The sequence below is a fragment of the Prinia subflava genome, chromosome 9 (assembly GCF_021018805.1).
Source record: "Prinia subflava isolate CZ2003 ecotype Zambia chromosome 9, Cam_Psub_1.2, whole genome shotgun sequence".
NCBI classification, from domain to species: Eukaryota; Metazoa; Chordata; class Aves; order Passeriformes; family Cisticolidae; genus Prinia; species Prinia subflava.
This window is the reverse complement of record NC_086255.1, coordinates 28,583,653-28,604,144: the sequence shown is the minus strand read 5'-3', so window position 1 is coordinate 28,604,144 and position 20,492 is coordinate 28,583,653. Positions and strand designations below refer to the sequence as shown.

Below are 20,492 nucleotides of genomic sequence, written 5' to 3'. Positions count from 1 at the left end.
TTTTCCACCTTTAAACACTGATAGGAGCAGCAGGTGCCTGGTCAATACAACACCAGCCCAGCTTTCAGTGTTTCTACCCACAAGGTTGGCTTTTGGGTCTAGTTCCAGATCGTTTATGGTTAAGAACTGGGGAAGGCCAACAAGGCAGACATCACGGTGTGAGTCTGTTACACACCACCCAACCAGGATGAAGATGCAGGTGAAACATTCTCTGAGCAGCTGGGAGAAACCTCACAATCCATGGCCCTTGTTCTCCTGGAGGGCTTCACCTTACCAGCTGTCTGCTGGAAGTACAGCACAGCAGAGAGGGAACAGTTTAGGAGGTTTCTGGAGTGGTGGAAGAGAACTTCCCAACACAGCTGGTGAGGGAGTCAGCCAGGGAAGGCTCCTGCTGGACCTGTGTTTGTAACAAAGTAGGACTGGGGCTGAGCTGATGGTCAGAGGCTGTCCTGGGCACAGCGATCCCAAAATGGCAGTTCTTGTTTCTTGGAGAAGTGAGAAGGGGGCTCAGCAGAGCTGCCACCTTCCAAAGGGAGATTTTGGCCAGTTTAGGAGACTGGTTGAGAGAATCCCTTGGGAGCCAGTCCTGAGGGGGTAAGGAATCCAGGAAGGCTGGATGTGCTTCAAGAAGGAAATCTCAGAGGTGTGGAAGCAGGCCATTGCTGTGTGCCAAAAGATGAGCCAGCAGGGAACGACTGGCCTGGCTAAGCAGAGATTTTTGGCTGGAACTCAGGAAAAAAAGGAGAGTTTGTGACCTTTGGAAGAAGGGGCGGCCACTCGGGAGGACTACAAGGATGTTGAGAGGTTATGCAGGATGAAAATTAGAAGGATGAAGTCCAGCTAAAACCTAATCTGTCCACTGCTGTAAGACAACAAAAACATTTCTATGAATACAGTAGCAAAAAAGGAGGGCTGAGAATCTCCCTCCTTTATTGGTGTGGGTGAAATGTGTTGGCAAAGGATAAGGAGAAGGCTGATGTACTCAATGACCTTCTTTGCCTCAGTCTGTAACAGTAAGGCCAGTTGTTCTCCAGGTACCCAGCCTCGTGAGCTGGAAGAGATGGGTGGGGAGTAGAGAGAAGCCTCCATAATCCAAGGCGAAATGGTCAGCCACATGTTACACCACCTAGAGACACACACACGTCTGTGGGTTCAGATGGCATCCACCTGAAGGCACTGAGGGAGCTGGTGCAAGTACTCACTGAGCACTTCTATTGACTTTCATGAGAAGTGTGATTTTTTCCGAGGCTGAAAGATTTTTCACTTAGTCCAAAGAAATAAAGCTTAATGAGATTTTTCCTGTTTCACGCCTGCTTGCTTTTTTATTCCTGTTTTTTTTTTTTAATGAGGGCACACGTGGGATACTCCCATTTACTAACTGCCGGTGTTCGTTCCAGATGGGCTACACTCCTTTGCACGTTGGCTGCCACTACGGGAACATAAAGGTCGTGAACTTCCTGCTGCAGCACTCGGCGAAGGTGAACGCCAAGACGAAGGTGAGTGTGGCAGCCGTGCCCGCGGGGGCTGCAGCCCCAGGCGAGCCGTGCCCGCCGCAGCTCGGCTCTCCCTTCTCCCGCAGAACGGGTACACGCCGCTGCACCAGGCCGCGCAGCAGGGCCACACGCACATCATCAACGTCCTGCTGCAGCACGGCGCCGCGCCCAACGAGCTCACCGTGGTAAGTGTGCCCCGCCGGGGCAGGGCCACGGCACGGGAAGCCCCTTCCCATCACCCCACATCCTCTGTGCCCTCACCTCTCCCAGAACAACACCAGCAAACAGCTGGAAACCTCTTCGTTTTCATCCCTGTTCATCCCACTCATCTCTGCTACCACCCAAGTGTTTGTTTCCATCAGACAACGCAAACGTTTTTTCTTTTATTTTACATTCTCCTGTAATTAACCGGCAGTTCCTACGCTTCTCCTTGCTAACGTTCAACTTGTCTTACAAATGTTTCAACTGCTAGAATGGAAACACTGCCCTGGCCATTGCTAAACGACTTGGCTACATTTCAGTTGTTGACACGCTGAAGGTGGTGACAGAGGAGACCATGACTACCATTGTAAGTACAGCTCAATTCCCTGGGGAGGGCAGGAATTTTTCCAAAGCCAGAGTATGACTGTTACTAAACTTGTTTAGTTACATGACTACCGGGATTCCAGTCACCTATTTCCTTTTAGCAGTGTAAAGTCAATATTAAGTGTCTTTTTTAATAATTCTTTACATTAATACATATATATAATATATAATAAAAAATACACAAACAAAAATATATGAGCTGCCTGTTTTTAAGGTAGTAGGCGCTGTGAGGATGTTCACAGAAACTGAGCAGAAAATGGCCAGTGTAAAGGTCTGGTCATGACTGCAGGGTTTCTCCACACAAGGTTTGTCCACACATCTTGTTTAGGGAACGGTTTTGCAGCTGAAATCTTACAGGCTTGTGGAATCAGAAGCTGCTGCCCTCTTTTGAGAGTCTGATGTTTAATGGCTTGAATTTCACCTAAGAGAACCTGTTCCAATATTAAAAAAAAAAAAAAAAAGGTTGGAATTTAGTTAAAAGCACCTCATTGTGTGGTTTCTGGCCCCTTGCATAGGATGGTGAAAGGCTGTGTTCTGCAGGCAGCCACAGTCAGCCCTGTAACCCCAGATTGAGCTCCAGCATGTCTGTCGTGCCTCTCAGGAAGCATTAGCCAGGAGTCATTGGAGGGACTAGCAGTGGTCAAATATTACCTGCTGGCAGAAAAATTCACAGAATCCAAAATATTTCTCAGAGGGATCTTTTGTTCACTGATGTTTTGCCAAATTGCTCTCTGAAGGAAACAGTTTTCTGAGGCACTACCATAGTAATAAAGCCCATATTTGGTCTGAAGAATATAAATTCAGAATATTGGCTCCAAATTTGCTTTTTCCTTTCAGCAGCTATTTTCCTTTTTCTGATTAAAAAGATAAAATGTTCATGTATGTGTTTTTAGACATATCAGGGGTGGAAAACAGTTCCTGTGCGTGTTCCAGGTTTTGTCATCACCCCTTTGTGTGATCTATCCGTGCAAGCAGGTGGTTGCAGTAAGATGAGCTTTGGGATGACAGGCAGATTTCAGTTCTCTTACTGCATGCACCTTTTCTTCCTGTGACTTTCCTGGCTGTGGTTTCAGTACTTTACAGAAAATCCACCACACATAAGATACATTTCAGAACAATAGGATATAAAGGAATATGCTAGAAAGTAATCCTGATTTTTTTTCCTTACACGTTTTTCTCTGTGTTTTCTCAGGAACAAATTTCTCTTTAGAAAGATTCCAAAACATTTTGCCACACAGAAAAATTTGATGGAGAATATTATACAGGGTAGCAAAACTTGAATGCCTACCTACTATTCAGTTAGGCAGCTGCAGGAAAACCACACATTTATGCTAAAAGCTCTCAATATCACAAGGTTGTTCTTGGCTTTTAGAACCAAGAAGCTGGGGGTGTTTGTGCTCCATAAAGTGACAGATCATTTATCTTCTGTAGATGAAGAGTAGAGAGATGGTGGGTCAGGCTCTGCATTGTGCTGGAGGAAGTGTTAGATGCTGAAAGACCTATCCAATCTCAAATACCTACTCTCAAGAGAAGCCCAGAAATAATTTCCATTAAAATCAGAATATGCTGCTTTTCAGTGTGCAATTTTTGGACCTTGGAGGTCTAGACATGATGTCTGATTTACAATTGAGGGTCTTACAAATTCAGTTTGACTGCTGAGACCTATATTTTGAGGTTTGTGGCTAAACAAATCCCAAAGCTAAATTTAAAGGTATCAGGGATGGACATAGCTAATTTTACTATAATTTATACTCAAACACCAATTTAAAAAACCCCAGTAGTACTTGGAAAAAAATCCAGTAATTTTGTTGGTTTAAAAATGTGTTAAAAAGTTTTGCAAGTAATTCCCACAAAATGGATTGTGTGAGGCTTTTTGTCAGTTTTGTAATGTTTGGGCCTGGAGGAGCTCTTCCGCCTAAATCAAGTGATGGCAGTAGCCTAGGAAACATGAAATGCCAAGTGAGTGTTCATAAGGCCAGAGAAAAACTGAAATCTTTTAAAATAAGTGAAAATGTAAAGGCTATTTTGTCCTCCTGACTTTTTAATGATTTCCTATTTGCAGATGAAGCATGAGAAGTAATGGTGGTTAAAAAATAAATACAATCTAAAACCCCCATAAAGATGGGAGTGGGTTGTTGTTTGGGTTGGGTTTTGGGTTGGGTTTTTTTGGTTGGTTGTTTTTGTTAGGGTTTTTTGTTTGGTTGGTGGTTTTTTGTTTGTTTCTTGGTTGGTTGATTGGTTGATTTGGGGGTGGGTTTTTTGTGGGTTTTGTTTTTAATTCCACGGCACTCGTTGAATTGTATCTCTGTGGAAGCTCTTGTTTGTCCCAACCCTCCACCAGTGGTTGTTGTGCTGTACCCCAGCTGGAAAGTAAAAAGTGCATGTGTATGTCATCCATGGGGTATTCTAGGAATACACAGGTATTCTAGGAACAGATTTCACGTGCATTCAGAACTTTTTTTTCTGCTTTTGTTTTTCTTTATGATGGTCTTTGAGTCTGAACCAATATAAACGTTGGGATGAAAATCATGCAAGCACTTCTGAGTGTCTTTCATGAACAAAGCCCTTCAGGAGTATTCGGCCTGCATGTGGTTACAATTGTCCTTATCTGTGGGAAAAACACACAATTCATGCTGAGGCACCTCTAAAAAAAATTCACCTAGGTTCAGCTGCTCCCAAATTGCAGAATTCTTCTGATGTCAAAGGAGAAATACTTCTCTCAGAAAGTTTGGTTTTATTAGAGATGACATATTCCTTGCTCAAAGTTTAGGTGACTACCTAGAGTTCTTATTAAAACCCCTAAAATGAAGTTTGTTTCAGTATATGTGATTCTTCTTTTGATATCATCATCTAAGCTATCTCTGCTGTGACAATATGAACATACTTTAAAAAACAAATACAATATTGCCTATTTCTGTAGTCTTTTTAATGTGTAGTTCAGTGCATCTTTAAAATAGAAAGTGAATAAGAAGCTAAAAAATTAAGTTTTGTTTTTCTATTTGCAGATAAAAATCCTATTTTGAATTTAATTTTTAAAATAATTAGAATTTTAAGAAAAATTATGACTGCACTCTAAAGTTACTTTTTTTTCTATTACAGACTGTTACAGAAAAGCACAAAATGAATGTACCCGAAACCATGAATGAAGTTCTGGATATGTCTGATGATGAAGGTATTAAAAATTAATTTTTTTCACTCTTTGTGGTTGTAAGAAATGTCTGTTTAAAAAACCCAAGACTAACACACATTATTAGCTGGATGTGGTCACTGCACATTTGTTATTGTTGTACATTGATTTTGTTGACACATCAATGGTGTGTGCCCTTTTTTAACCATTTTGTTTATTTAAATCATGCAGTTCGTAAAGCCAATGCCCCTGAAATACTCAGTGATGCTGAATATTTGTCAGATGTTGAAGAAGGTATTTGTGCGTTTTTGTATTGCACTGACATTTAACTTGATCCTCTTCCTTTTATTTCATCCGTCTCAAAACTAATCCTTTCAGATAATTTTCTTATTATCCCACTAACAATATCTTCTGCTTTACAATTAAGAGAGCTTTCAAAAATTCTTTGGGCTATTGCTGATAATCCTCTAACTTTTCTTCTGAATTTCTTATGATTTTTCGATCAAATTACCTTCACTTTCGCGGAATAATAATTTTGCTGCTGCTTCTATAAAGTGTTTTATTGTTTTAACTGTTTTATTGTTTTAACTGAAAAATGAAATCCTGGACAAGAGGGTAAAATATCAAAACACTTTGGAAGAACTGGCTGATGGTGAAGTCAATGGCAGAAAGAATGAAGTTCTTGGGGTTTTTAGAACAAGTGACTGTTCAATTTTCTTGTTTTTCTTTCAAAGCCAATCTCTCTCTCTCTCTTCATCCCTATTAGTGTATTTACTTTTAATTTTCATAGCATTCAGGCAGCAAGGTGTAAAAGATATCTCAGTTCTTTGTGTGCAGCTCTTGTTTAATTCATGCGTTGAGGCTTTTGGTTTGTTTCCCGTCTGTCACTGTGCTCCCGGCGCTGCGGCTCCAAGTGGATCATGTTCTTACCATACATACGTGTTTTCCAAATGGCTCTCCCGGGCCATTGTCCTGCCCAAAATGCTGCATTGTTTCAGCTGACAGGAGCCCTGATGTATAACAGTGTGAGTGAACAGGGCAGGAACTCGCTGTGTCCCACTGCGCAGCGAGGTACAGAAACGCCCTGCAGAGAGCCCGGGTGCTGGCACTGAGGATGTAAACTGGAATGTATGGGGTCGTTTTAAAATCCAAATCTGTGCAGGGCTTTTCCAGTCACTAACTCTCAGTGTAATGAAGACCAAACCAACAATTAGGAATGCAGGTAATACAACTGATTCCTTGCATATTGCAGACTGTGCCAGGTGAGCTGAGAGAGACTCATTTATATGTAAACAGTCCTGCTCTGCATCCTTGTGTCTGAACTGGAGAGGGAGATTTGATGGATGGACAACTCTGTGGCTAAGGAATTGGCCGGATGGGCCACTCAGAGCTGTGTTCAAAGACTCAGCGTCCAAGTGGTTTGTGCCATTCAGGGATTGCTGTTGGGACTGGTGCCATTTCACATCTCTGTTGGCAACGTGGACAGTGGGGTCAGTGCTGCCTCAGCAGGTTTGCTGGTGACACCCAGCTGTGTGGTGTGGGTGACACGCTGCAGGGAAGGGATGCCACCCAGAGGGACTGGACAGGCTGGGAGGTGGGACTGTGCAAAACTCCTGATGTCCAGCAAGGCCAAGGGCATGGCCCTGCACCAAGATCAGGCAATCCCAAGCATAAATACAGGCTGGGTGCAGAATGGGCTGGGGACAGCCCTGAGGAGAAGGACTTGAGGCTGTTGGTGAAAGAGAAGCTCAACATGACCTGGCAGTGTGCACTTGCAGCCCAGGAATGTCCAGCAGTGTCCTGGGCTGCATCCACAGCACCATGGGCTCGAGAGAGCCCTCCTGGAGTGCTGCATCCTGCTCTGGGTTCCCAATGTGACAAGGACATGGAGCTGTTGGAGCAAGTCCAGAAGAGGCCACAAAGATCATCAGAGGGCTGGAGCACCTCTCCTGTGAAAACAGGATGAGGGAGTTTGGGTTGTTTATTCTAGAGGAGGTTCCAGGGAGACCTTAGAGCACCTTTCCAGTGCCTAAATGGGACCCACAGGAAAGTTTGAGAGGGATTTTTTACAAGGGCATGTAGTGACAGGACAAGGGGAGTGGATTTAAGCTGAAGGAGGTAGGTTTAGATTCAATATTAGGAAGACATTCTTCACTATGATGAGTTCCCTCAACAGCACAGAGCAGAGAGCGCTCCCTGTAAACTTCACTAGGGTGATGAGGAACTGGAACAGGTTTCCCAGCAAAGATGTGGATGCACCATCCCTGAAAGTGTTCAAGGCCAGGCTGGATGTGGCTTTGAGCAACCTGATATAGGGGAAGGTGTCCCTGCCCGTGGCAGCAGAGTTGGAACAAAAAGATCTTTAAGGTCCCTTACAACAAGGAGATCTTTAAGGTCCCTTACAACAAGAAGATCTTTAAGGTCCCTTACAACCCAGGCCATGCTGTTACTGTGATGACAGGGTCTTTTTCAAACCCAGCACGGGAAGAGAGCTCACAAATCAGACAGCAGGTGTTTTGCAAGGCTTGTGATGAATTACAGGCTTTGAGGTGATAACCACTGGCCTGTGTCTCTTCCCTGACTTGCATATCTAAAGACAGCTCAGTGAGCCCATCCCCACAACTCCTCGGTGTTAGTGGGGTATTTATATACAATGCATGCACTTACACCAGCCGAAACAAATCTGTTCAAGATGGTGAGGCACTCTGACAAATCTCAGAGCCAGGGAGCTGATTTCCAAGTGGGAGAAAGGCACAAATTTAGCAAACAAATCCAAGCTCTCCCTTGCTTGGCTGGTGTTCATGTCATCAGCCAAAACTCTGCAGTGAGACAGACTTGTTGAATGGCTTCTCAATGAGCCACAACCCTCAAGGTTTCTCTCACAAGAGAAATTGAAGACTTGGAAAGCAGAGACTCAGAGCTCGGGGACAAATGTCAGGAAACCATTTCCTTGTGTTTTATGTCTTGCTGTGCCCACTAAATAAGTATTTACATGGGAATTGTGTAATTTCTCTTCCCTGCTGAGGACAGTTTGGTTTTGAATCAAAATGGTCGAGAAGAGAGATTTTTTTATTCTTTTTCCTAGACTGCTCTGGCAAATCTGCCCAAATGAGGTTAAGTGCTGGGGAATTGCTACACCACAAAAAAGAAATGGTGTTTTTTGGAAAGATGTGAACATGATTTTGTGGGGAGAAGAAATGAGGGCTCACCTTCATACACAGCAGAGTTTAGGAGAGCTATTCTAACGCTCATTGAGTGCGTGCTGTGCTTTTATCTTTAAAGAGATTGCAAATCTTATAAATGTGAAACCCGGGACCGGGAGGACTGGGTCTTTCCTCTCACCATCTCCAGCTGAGCTGGCTCCCCGTGCAGCTGGGACTCCCTGTGCCCATGGGGAGCAGGTAGCCGTGGTAAAGCTCAGCTCCAGTGTCTGCAGGAGACCTGGCAGGAATCCCCTCCTTGCAGGGTGTGCTTGTCCTCTCAGCATCACTCTGGGCAGCTGCAGGAGCTTTAATCTGGTGCAGGGAGCAGGAGCCCTGCTGCCCTGCCACAGCCCTGCCATGAACTCTGTCCCTACAGCCCACCCTAAAGCTGCTGCTGCTGTCCCAGAGGGAAGAGACACCAAACCCTACAACCAGGAGAGAGACTGTGAGCAGTGAAGGGCAAAAATAATACAGTCCATAACCCAACCAGGTGTGGAGAGTTCAGACATTACCAAAAACAGTTATTCTTTTTTTTTTTTTTTTCTTTTTTTGGTCTTCAGTAGGTAACAAACTTTTGAGTGTAAACCAGGACACAGTTTTAAACCCATTTAATGGAGATGCCTGCCTCAGTAAGAATAAGTATCATGCTAATCAATCCCTGGAAGATTAGACAGATGTCCTAACAGAACATGAATGCACACTGTCTGATCCCCGAGTAGGTGCTAAGATACAACAGTTTAAAGTGCATTTAAGACAGGTCAGAACATCACCCTGCATGAAAATCTGTTATTGGTCATTTTGGGAGGGGTTGATTTATTATATTTTTAAGCTCAGTTTTCAGAGTTTCTTTGGCTCCATAGAATTTCACAGGTTCATAAAAGTTTCAGTGGTTTGGCATTGGTTTTTCTCCATACTTTGTGAAACCAAAACCTTGGCTACAACTTGAAACACCTTTCTTTTCCCTGTGGCTCTACCTCTTCTGCCATCAAGGCAGCTCTGGACAGGCTGTGATGAAGGAGTGGCAAAATCCTCAGGTATCTTTAGCAAAGCCAAATGACAAATGCTCATCTGGATCCCAGCCTATGATTAAATTTTGTCTGGGACTTTTCCCAAGCCACATGATGCCTTCTCTCCTGCTGCCAGAGAGCCTGTATTTCTCACTGCCTCTAAAAGGAACACCTACCCTGTGCTCCTGCAGTTCCCAGCTGTAGAAGACATGCAGGGGCACCAGAAAACCAGGGAAAACTTGGGATGAGAAAGGTGATAAGAGCTAAGAAAAAGATAATTGGGAGAAAAGAAGAAAGAAAAAAAAAAAAAGCCAGTAGAACCTTCTATCCCAGAAAATAAAACCAAACAAATTGTATGAGGGATAGGCTGGAACATAATGGGTGGCAAAGTGAGCAGCAATGCTTGCTGCTCTCCAGAGTCTAAAAATAGGGGGCATCAGTGAAACCAGCAAGAGGCAGATCCAGCTTGAAAGGGCTGCTCCTCCTGCAGGAGGTAGTTGACTTTTATGACTCCTTGCAGAGGTCCTCGGTGTGGGGAGCGTAAACAATTTACACGAGTTCAAAGTGTCACTGGAAGAATTGAAAAAGGAAAAAAAGAAAACAACCAACCAAAACCCTGTGCATGACTACACAAACCTCTTTCAGGTTTAGAAAATATATGCTCAAGCCAGTGCCAGCTAGAAAAGCGTCCTGGAGTACTTCTGCTGGTCCGTGTTCCCATCCTCTCCTGTGAAGTGAGGCTGCTGTCGGAGACAGGGTGCGCTAGAACTGATGGGCCCTTGCTCTGACCTACTGCCGCTGGTTTCCCTGGACTTTGACTCTTTCCTCTACCTGTGATAGCTGTGTTTACCCACTGTTAGCAGGGACATCACCTTTCTGGTGGGAAAGGAAGGATGGCAAAGGCAGCAAAGCAGTGCAGTATCTTCTGGTGTTTTTTCATCGCTGCCTCATTGTTGGGTATTTCTCTACTCTTTCTGTTCAGAGATGGGTTTTGTCTTCACTCCTCTGCCGGACCCTGGCTGCAGGAATTCCGTGTGCTGCGAGCAAACACTGCTCGCTGTTACCTGAAGCGCACAGGATTAGGAGCAGCACCTAATTAAACAGAGTGGGATTGCTGAAACGTGCACCACCCATTTCGCTCCAGCCTCCCACGATCGCAAAACAATGTCTGGAATTCTTTGAAATTACCACTCCTAGATGCAGCTTTTCCTTTGATGAGAGCGTTTCATCAGAGTAATCCTGCCCCGGCTGGATTAGCTGCAGAGCAGGATAACATCTGATGTATTTTACAGCTCGACTGAATGGTTTGGGGTTTTTTTATCATTCTCCTTGCCTTCGACAAACGATGCTCTTAAAGCAAATGTCTCCTGTGCCCCTTAGAGTGGCGTAGCTCTTGTCTTCAGGTATTGTAAGGGCAGAAGTTGCCAGATTTAGTGGCCCAGTCGGTATCTGGTGAAGGCCGCCCGGATCTCTCGCCCTCCCGGGGTTCGGTGCGGTTTCCCCGGCCCCAGCCCCGCACACCGAGGGAAGGGGCTGTGCCCAGGGTGGGCTCCCCGGGGCAGGGGGGAGGCGCCGGCCCCGGCCGGGAGGGAGGAGGCAGCGCCTTCCCCGTGCTCCCTGCTCAGCCCCGGCATCAAATTACAGAAAAACTACACCCTCGCAGCACCCCTATTTACATACAAATAACTGGAGTGCCTGCATTTATGTCACCATTCAAGAGGCTTGCCAAGGGAGGCTGTAATCCAATCAGCAGAAGCTTTAAAGGGATGTCTGCAGAGTGATTAAAAAGGGATTTTTATTTTTTTTTAACTTACTATTTTTCGTTTTGTTTCATACTTGCAAAGAACTTTAATCTGAGTTGAGAGGACAAAGATGCACATGTCCTAAAATACATACGAAGAGATCAAGATGTTAAGAAGATCTCAGTTGTTGTGTGGAAAGCGAATATGACCCACAGGGATTAGTTTGCTTGTGCTGGTTTGGAGATTAAGTCTAAATCACTGCTTAAGGACTAATAGGACTAATAGGAATTCTTGGAAACACCAGGGAAAAAAAAATCTTATAGACCAGGCTGGTGAGAATGGCTTTCCAAAACAGTAAGACTTTTTAAAGTTTCACTTGATGTATGATGTTTCTGTTTCGGGTTTTTGAATGTTTTCTGGTGTATTGTGAACATTTTAGCTTTTTAACTGCTGCTTAAAATACTGGTTGTTGCTGGGCTGGAGGAGAAAGTTGGTTCTGTTTGTTTGCCTTTTGCAAAGCAGTAGCTGAAGGGGTATTTTTAGACTCGATTGTTAGTTTAAAACCAGAGCTCGCCTGTGGTTTCCTGAGTTTAGTGAATGGAAACTAGTCTAAACTCCTTTAATGAAAGCGGGAAAACGTGAGTCTGGGCTTGGGAGTCACTTACCTTCGGGAACGCGCTGATGTTAAACGTCTCTGTCGTGCACTTTAAACTTAACACCCCTAAAACGTGCTCACAACAAAGGAGGAGAGCGAATATCGGCGAGCCATGAGTTTCCAGGGAGTAAACTCGAGCCATGAGTTTCCAGGGAGTAAACTCACGCCATGAGTTTCCAGGGAGCTGCCGAGGGAGCAGGGCGGGGTGGGGGGCGAAATCCAGCAGCCGCGGCAGGCACATTTCGGACTTGCTGTGTCAATGCAGGAATGCAGGTTCGCATGATGTAATGGCATGCAAATGCTCCCCGCCGGGCAGCTGCTCCCTTAACCCTTTGCCCGCCTCTCCCGACATCGAACTTCGCTTCCCCTTGGGGTTTTTGGGGTAAAGCAGCCCGGGATGTCTCTGTGTGGATGGCCCGTCCCTCGTGTCCGGCCGTGCCCAGGTCCCCGCTGTGTCCGCCCGCGCTCGGCCCCGGTGCCGCGGGCACCTTCGGGAACCGACCCGGCAGCGGGGAGCGGCTCCTTAAAAAAAACTAAAAAAACCCATCCCGTCTTGCATTCAAACTTCCAAAAGGTGTTGGGAAATACCCAGGGTGGAAGGCGGGCCCTCTTCCTTCCCTCAGCCTCCTTTCAGGCTTGCTGCACTTCTCAGGGCTGGTGGGCAATCAGGCTGTCTCTCACAGCCAGGGGTTGGGTTGGTTTTGTTGATTGGTTTGTTGTTCTGTTGTTTGGTTGTTTTGGTTGGGTTTTTTTTCCCCTCGCACAACTTTGTCAGCTCGGACTTTTTTCCATAAGGAAAGCAAAAGTGAGTGCGATGATGCAAAGTACAGGAGAACTCTTTAGCTTGCTGGAACGATTGGGCAAAAGTCATCCCTCGTATGACTTTATTGGCTTTATGTCAAGGTGGAATTTCGCCGCTTTCGTTCGTCCCCCAATAAAATTCTTTTCTCAGGCACATTCAGAGGGTGGATAATTAACATACAACGTGGAAAGAGCCTTAGGGAAAGTGGGGGTGACTGGATTGATTCCTTATTGGCGAGCGGAGAAGGGCGTTCTGACTTACTAAGCACACAAACATCTGCCATCCGTGCAGCTCTGATCCCAGCCTGGCTTTTGTCCTGGCAGGTGAGGATGCAATGACAGGCGATACCGACAAATACCTCGGCCCCCAGGACCTGAAAGAGCTGGGAGATGATTCTCTGCCTGCTGAAGGATACATGGGCTTCAGCCTGGGAGCCCGCTCTGCCAGGTACTGTATTTGCTGTTTCTCATGCTCGTGTGTCACCACAGGTACAAGTTCTTACAAACCAAGCACTGGAGTCTGTTTTGGAGGGAAGTAAGAGGGGGTGTACTTTCTTTGAAGCATATGTTCATCGCAGTTTTATTTCATATTCTTTGTTCATGTTGGCTTCTTATGGCAGTGATACAGACAACTGAACTGTTCACTTTTTCTGGTCTCTGTTCATGCTCTGAACATCTCCAAGGTACCTCTTTGCTAGCAGTCTGCAGCTGGTGTAGAAGCTGATCTGGAGCAGCCAGCTAAGCCAGGTTCCTTTTGACTGGTCAGACTGATACTCTCAGTAGAGGGCTCCTCACTGGGTGTGTTTTGCTGAAGAGTGTAAATGCCAGAAAAACTGAATGACAAATCATTTTGCTATTTGGTGCTTTTATTTCTTTCAAGGTGTTAGTGAGTAATCCAACCGAGAAAGACAACATTAAAAAAAAATGCTCCTCCCCTCTTAAAGAAAAAATAAAAAGGCAAATTTCCTCTAAATTTGTTGCAGGATTTATTTTGACATGGAATGGATTATGTGTTACCAAAAACCAGGCCAAAGTTTCTGTGAACCTGATAAAACGTTGTAAAATTAATATGTTGTCTGACTAATGTTAATTTCGAGGCAGGTATTTCCACATCAACATTTTAGATTTTATTTTTGAGTGTTGCTGAAGCCTTCAGTGTGTGTTGCTCAAAACAGTTAAAACTGTGTGAGCAGAGATTACTTCCATAGCTGTGGATTTGCAGTGTAGTTACTGACAGTTGAATTGTACCGAAGCTAATAATTAAACCTCATAAGCTGGTACCCTGAGGGCTTTTTCCTATGCTATAGTTTAAAGATCTGTTTTAAAAAATGAGTTCATTGTCCAGCAGCAAGTGGCAACTCCCATAAGGTAAAGCTTAGATGTCTACCCTTCGGTCTTGTTTGTTATGGCTGCATTAGAAATGCAAGCATAAAGTGGAAATTTGCTCTTTAGTAATCCCCAACCGTGTTGTGCTTGATTTACAATTTTTAGGGAAGTTAATAAGTATTTATGAGATAATACATTCACGAGAAATGCCAAGATGCTTTGAATAGTCCATTAGCCAGAAAATCAGCAAACTAGATCTGAAGGAAGAGTCTCGTGTCATAGTAAAATGAATTACCAAAGCTGACGTGCTGCTTTCAGATGTGGTGTGAGCAGGGTGGTCACACAGGCCTGTCACTGTGATCAGGGCTGGAGCAGGGCAGTGGGGATGGGGAGGGAACGTGCCCTCTGTGCAGAGCCCAGCACTGATTCACCTGACACCTTTCACTGCTTACAGCTCTCCTCTTGCACAGAGTGCTCCCTGTGCAGGTGGAGAGCAGCTCCCACAGTCACCATCTGCTAGGGAGGTCTGAGGTTCAACCCCACGTTATCTTTTCTTTGAGAGAAATCCAATATTCCCATGCTTCTGGTTCTAGCAGTGCCATTACTATTTGTTGCTGCGTAGCTCATTTTTTGCGTTGCCCATGTTATGCTCAGAGGAGACAAATACAGTGTTTTTTTCCTGTGAAGTATTTCATTTAGCAAAAACAAAGTATTCTGTGGATGTATCTTACTGCTGATTCTGAGTGTAACATTAAGAAATGAACACATTAAATATATAAGCCATCCAGCCATAACATCTTGCTTTTCCTGTCTGATTCTTTGCTTTCTATTTCTCCTGTTTCTTTTCCAATGTTAATTGCTTTAGTCCAAAAGTCAGGTAAGAAGGCATGGCATCGTGTTACATCTCTCTCATCTTTCTGCTGCTGCCATTGCTTCCCTTCATTTTATTCAGCTGTAAAGTGACATGCTTTCATTTTGGGGAGCAGGGGGTGGGTTCAGCCCTAGAGAAAATCCCTCTGTTATAACAAATATAACTTAAATTCTTTATGCCCTTTATCATGTAAAAGTCTGCTTAACATATGCCTACAGTGTGTAATTAAGATCCCAGTTCTGCTTCCAGCACAAGAAGGAACGTGTGCTGAGGGATTAGAGAAATTCAATTAGCAACTACTAAGTGCATGAAACACGTTGTAGAGTTTTGAGTGTGAAAAGTGTTGCTAGTTCAAAAGTGTAATATGTTGGTGGATGTTGCTTTGTATTAATTCACGTTTTTTACTACTTTATTTTTTGTCACGTAGCAAGCATGTCTAGGCCTGCAGCATGTTTTTAGCACATACCATAATGTACCTTCCAGGGTTAAATGTAAAACACTCCTATGTTGGTTTAATTGCAACACATTAAGAGTGATCATAGTCATTTCTAAATAGTTTAACATGCACAAAATAATTCCCAAAACATTGGAATCTGTACTTAGTCTCCAATAAGCAAATTTATTTCTCCTTTCATTTCAAACTTATTACCCTTTCCTTTGTAACTACAGGGGTAACTACGGTGTTTGTCACAATGTCAGAAGTGGTTCAGCCACACAGAGAATGACATCACATAAAACTTGCTCTTAGTTAAACCTGCTTCAGCAACCTGAGCTGTGTGGGCAGGCACCGTGACCTACCCACAGCTCCCCCGGGACCTGCCCTCGTGGGTAGCCTTCAGGATTAGGTCATGGAGATATTTATCACAGTTCATCTAAATACTTGAATACACTTTCCTAGATTTATTCTAAAACCACAACATTACTGCCAAAGCAGTAACCATCTATTGAGATTTTGCTTATTGTAGGGAAGGGAATATTTAACTGCAGTCAAATACTTTTTATTCCAGTTTCCTCCTTGTATTTATGTCACAGATTATGTGTATTTTGCCATCTTATGCTATCCCTGGAAGTTGCATGTATTAATTTTTTTATTTTTATTTTCTGTTCGCCTCATTGTCACCCGCACTTTCTATGATAAATGGTAAATACAACAGCCTCCGCTCCTTCAGTTCGGATAGGTCCTACACGCTCAACAGGAGCTCCTATGCCCGAGACAGCATGATGATCGAGGAGCTGCTGGTCCCAGCAAAGGAGCAGGTACGTGCTGTGTCTCTGCCACCGGGCAGCTGTGCTTCATATTTGCAGGGCATTGCATTTGGTTTTTGTTAGGAAAAAGTTTTTCATGGAAAGAATAATAGAATACGGGAATGCTCTGCCCAGGGAGGTGGTGGAGTCACCATCCCTGGATGTGTTTAAGACTGGATGTGGCACTTGGTGCCATGGTTTGGTTGAGGTTAGGGTTGGGTTGGACTTAATGATCTTGGAGGTCTCTTCCAACCTAGTGGAGGCCTCAGCTGTGCTTCTAGACTGTGGCTGCTCTCTTCACTGGTGAAAAGGGGCTGTGACAGGAGCTGTGAACAAGGGATGGTGGGGTTACCCTTTCCTGGGTTTGCTCCTGCAGGGACAGGTGGCGGGGTCCCAAACCAGAAGAGTCTTCAAGGGGCCGTTTAGGTCTCTGAGTGTGGGGGTGGGTGTTGGCTGGGGTCAGTGGTGTCCTGCCAGCCTCCTGGCTCCTGTGACTTCAGAGTGCTTTGATAAGCTGGGAGCAACGAGTTTTACACTGAGCAACCTTTGTCCTGCACAGACTGGGAATTACTCTGCCTGTTCTGTCCGCATGGAGGGGACTCCAACTGCTGGCCTTGTTTTTTCACTCTCGGGAAGAATTTGGCCTTGTAAAGATTAAGCTATTATAGACTCTTCAGTTTATATATCTTCCAAACTCTTGTGCAATGACTAATGCAACAAAAGCAGCATCTTTTGACCTGAGTATAGCGTGGGAAAGTCTTTCCAAAAGCTGGGGATGATTGAGTACTGTATGCTTTGTTTGTGAGTTCCCTAGCATTTTCCTTGGTAAACTTGCTTCAGATTTCCAAATCCAACTGAATGACTCAACACAAGTCAAAGATCTGCTAGGAAGCTGGATAAAAATTCACGTAAAAATCCTTACTTGGAAAGGACTGTGGAGTGGAACTTGTTATGTCCTGGAAGAGCATAAGGTGGATTGTAACAAAACAGAGGTTTTCTGCTGCTGTTTTCACAGAGCATTCCTGCACTGGAGGGTTATTGATCTCAGAGGATATTTTCACGGGGAAAAGAGTCCACAGAGCAGGACTTGTACATTTTAAACCTTGATTGTATTAGTCTGTAAATTCCAGTGTGGTATAAGCCATCCAGTTTTACTACAGCTTTTACACATGGTTCTGGTAGCATTATGAGAATGGCAGAAATTGGATTCTGTTTAGCAACAGAATGTTTGTTATTAGATTGTTACATTTAAGTGAAAATGCTGTAAACCTCCAATAACCTTAATTTGCAACAGCCATCCAAGGAGAGTTTCCAAAGCTTTCATAGCAGTGATTTTGTGGGGTTTTTTTGGTTTGAAGTAATAAAACAAAATCTGCAACTGCTGGCACTGGGGACAAGAAATTCTATGTCAGGGCTGAGCACATAAAGCTGCTTTGATGCCTTCTAATACTAAGACTTCATTAAGTGTTCTTGATACAATGGAAGTTTCATAGGAGAGGAAGACTCCTCAGTCTGAGACTATATTGCATTGTTTTGTGATTCTGGCTGTGTTTGTAATTCCCACTGAAGTGGATGGCATGGGTTTAGCAGCTGGGGTACATCTTATCCCATAACAAGACTTTAAACCAACTCTATTCCTTAACAACTCTCTAAGAATGTGGCAATGGGAAAAAATGTCAGTCCTGTCTTGAGAGGTTAGTAAAGCCCTGATTCTGTGCAAAATAAACGTGAAAGCAACAAACTGTCTTCATGAGAAAGGGAGACCAGCTAAAACTTTCTGCCATGGCTTCTCCAAACCTCCATGTCCTGACAAAAATACATCCATCCTCTGGAATTCCTGTGGTTTTCTGCCCAGCCCAGCACTAGCTTTTGGCTGAAGCAGGAGAAGTGCTTTTGGGAGATGGAGAATATCTCTGCCCCTCTTCCTCATCCTTCTGTACATTAATGAGCTCCTAGATAATCTCTGCTATGGCAGTAGAAAGCAGGGGGGGAAAAGCAGGAAAAATTTGTGTTCCACCAATGAGATTCACAGGAACAAAGATCTTTGTGGTTTGAAACCAATATTCTAAAAGTCTGTCTGGGAACTGAGAGGAGTAAAGGCTATTTGGGGAATCACACTGCTTTGAAACAGAGTGATCCATTGCCTGTCTGCATATGCCATTTCCTCTCCTTTGGTACAGCTCAGGCGTGTCTGGAGTTCATGGCAGCAGCAAAGTCAATTATTGGGAAATCATTTTATCACAGACATCAGTATGTGAAAGAGTAAGGAGCATTTGCCAACCTCTTGGTCTGGTTGAGATATAAGATCCCATGGCCACCTCTCCCCAGGATCCCTGGCAGACTTGGGAGCTGGAAAGAGTCAAATGAAGAAGATTTGAAACCATTCTTTGCCAAACCTCACTGCAACATAACACATGGAGTGTTAGAGAAGAGTTTCTGATAATTCTTTAGAAGCCAGGATATTCTCCATTGTTTGCATTTGGTGGTTTATTGCTGACCCTGTTCACAGGGAAGTCTGAATCCAGGCCACACTGTACCTCATGACCTGGCTGGAGCAAAGCTAAAATTTCTGTGTCCTGACATGTTACCTTGGATGCAGCAGCTCAGACTAAATCCAAATGACTTCTCCATGAAATAATTTCCATCAGCCTCTGAATTTAATCAGCCAAAGGCAGGATGACTGGGGCTGTCCATTAAATAGCAGCTTGCTGAATCACTTCAGTCTGGATAAATTCATCTGGGAGGAAGCATAAATTTTTCTGTTTGCTGAACTCTGATATTATACAGCCTGGATATTCAGTTATGCAACCAGCAGGATGCTTGCCAGCAGAACCCTCAGTATTTTTATACACACATTTGCATCTGAGGCTGCCACACCCTTTAGCAATGCATTTTTAATCTCCCTCAGTCCAGGGAGGGAACCCTGGGACCTGACCAAATGCAGAATGATTTGATGTCACTGACAGTGTACTATCTTCTGAACTGCTTATATTGCAACTTACACAGGAAGATTTTTTTTTCCTGCATGGAAAATCCAGCACCTCAACAGCCTGAAAAAATGAGATTCACAGATGTGTGCTGTGTGTAAGATGAGTGTGTCCTGTATCAGCTTTTCCTACTCTGTTTCTCCACCAAAATTATTAACTGCAGGCTTTGGGCTTTTGCTCACTCTAAATATGTCCAGAAGATCTGTTTGATTGCCCTTGGTCAGAAAGGAATGCTTTGAAACACCCAGTCACCGGTGTACAGGCCGTGTCTGAGGACAAGGAGCTGGCCCAGGAACCCCCCTGTGTGTGCAGGCAAACCTGGTGCAGGAGCACTTCTGTCTGGCACAGATTATTTTGGAGTGGTGGCATTTCCTTGGAATTTATATGGCCCTGCGTTTGGTTTTCCATATCCCACTGCTAAGGGAACACAAGCATTTTTCATCTGTTACAGGAAACCTGACCCCAGGTTTATTTGTTGATGTGTGTCCTGGTGCATGCCTGGGCCTGGGTGCAGTGATGCTGTACAGCTTAGCAGGCCTTTCAAGGACAAACACCAAATTGTCTTGTTCCTTTTGGCCCATTTCTTATGCTTCTTTGCTTTGTCCTATTTTTGATGAGAAAGTTTATCACAGAGCAAAATAATAAATTTATTTTTTGCTTATCTAAATGTTTCCAGTGCCTGAGACAGTTACACTGTTTGGTATCAAAAGTAATAACCTGCTCAGTGTGAGCTCTTACAAATCACTTGGAATAGCAGAAATCCACGGTATTGGCTTTCCTGCCTAAAGCACAGGCTCTCTAGGAAATGTTGGAGAATCCCTGGCATCTTATTGGAAAGGCTAAGAAAACTGTCTTCATTAAACTAAATTACAACACATATTTCATACGGCGCTAATTAAGTCCACTCCGGTTGCTCAATTGTCATTGTTCTGACAGCACTCATTTTATCTTTTATGTCTGGTGGTGTATTTTGCTGCTTAGTATATGCAGGTTTGCCCTCTACTGCTGTCTGTGCTTGAACCATCAGGCCTCAGGTACATCTGTTAGAGCACCAAGTTTAACAAAACATCCTGAATAGAAGTGTTGGGCTGGGGGAAGGAGGAGGCATCCAGCCAGGAGTGACAGGGCAAAGCTGAGCTCTGCAGGGATTTCTGTCCGTGGGCAGTAAAGTTCACTGTCAATAGTTCTTGGAAGGAAACCTGAGACCTTCATTTCTGATGAAAGAAATGCCTAAAGAGTGCAGTTTTTTGGAAACCTCAGAGTGATGGGAGTGTTGCATATTCTGGCCAGCAACACAACTGCTGTCTGCCTGCTTATCTTGTGGAAACTTCTCAAGAGGAGTATTGTTGTGTATTTATGACTGAATTTGCCAGATTTACTTCTAATGCTGATATTTCTGTTCAAAATAATTCATTTGCACTACCAGTATGTGTCAGCATATTAAAAAACA

The 20,492-nt window shown here is 44.2% G+C and overlaps 1 protein-coding gene across 15 annotated transcripts in view; it reads left to right on the top strand.

The window, feature by feature from the left end:
• ANK3 (ankyrin 3) overlaps positions 1-20,492 on the top strand; it is a 347,448-nt gene that overhangs the window by 263,206 nt on the left and 63,750 nt on the right. For 12 of the 15 annotated variants that reach the window (XM_063406078.1, XM_063406085.1, XM_063406077.1 and 9 more), the window contains 7 exons: positions 1,398-1,496; positions 1,580-1,678; positions 1,966-2,061; positions 5,178-5,250; positions 5,437-5,499; positions 12,938-13,061; positions 15,965-16,067. In XM_063406078.1, coding sequence (XP_063262148.1) covers positions 1,398-1,496; positions 1,580-1,678; positions 1,966-2,061; positions 5,178-5,250; positions 5,437-5,499; positions 12,938-13,061; positions 15,965-16,067 — 657 coding nt within the window. Of the gene's footprint in view, positions 1-1,397; positions 1,497-1,579; positions 1,679-1,965; positions 2,062-5,177; positions 5,251-5,436; positions 5,500-6,381; positions 6,428-11,126; positions 11,512-11,937; positions 12,086-12,937; positions 13,062-15,964; positions 16,068-20,492 lie in introns of those variants that run through there. The other 3 variants (XM_063406089.1, XM_063406090.1, XM_063406088.1) reach the window with 3 other exon arrangements.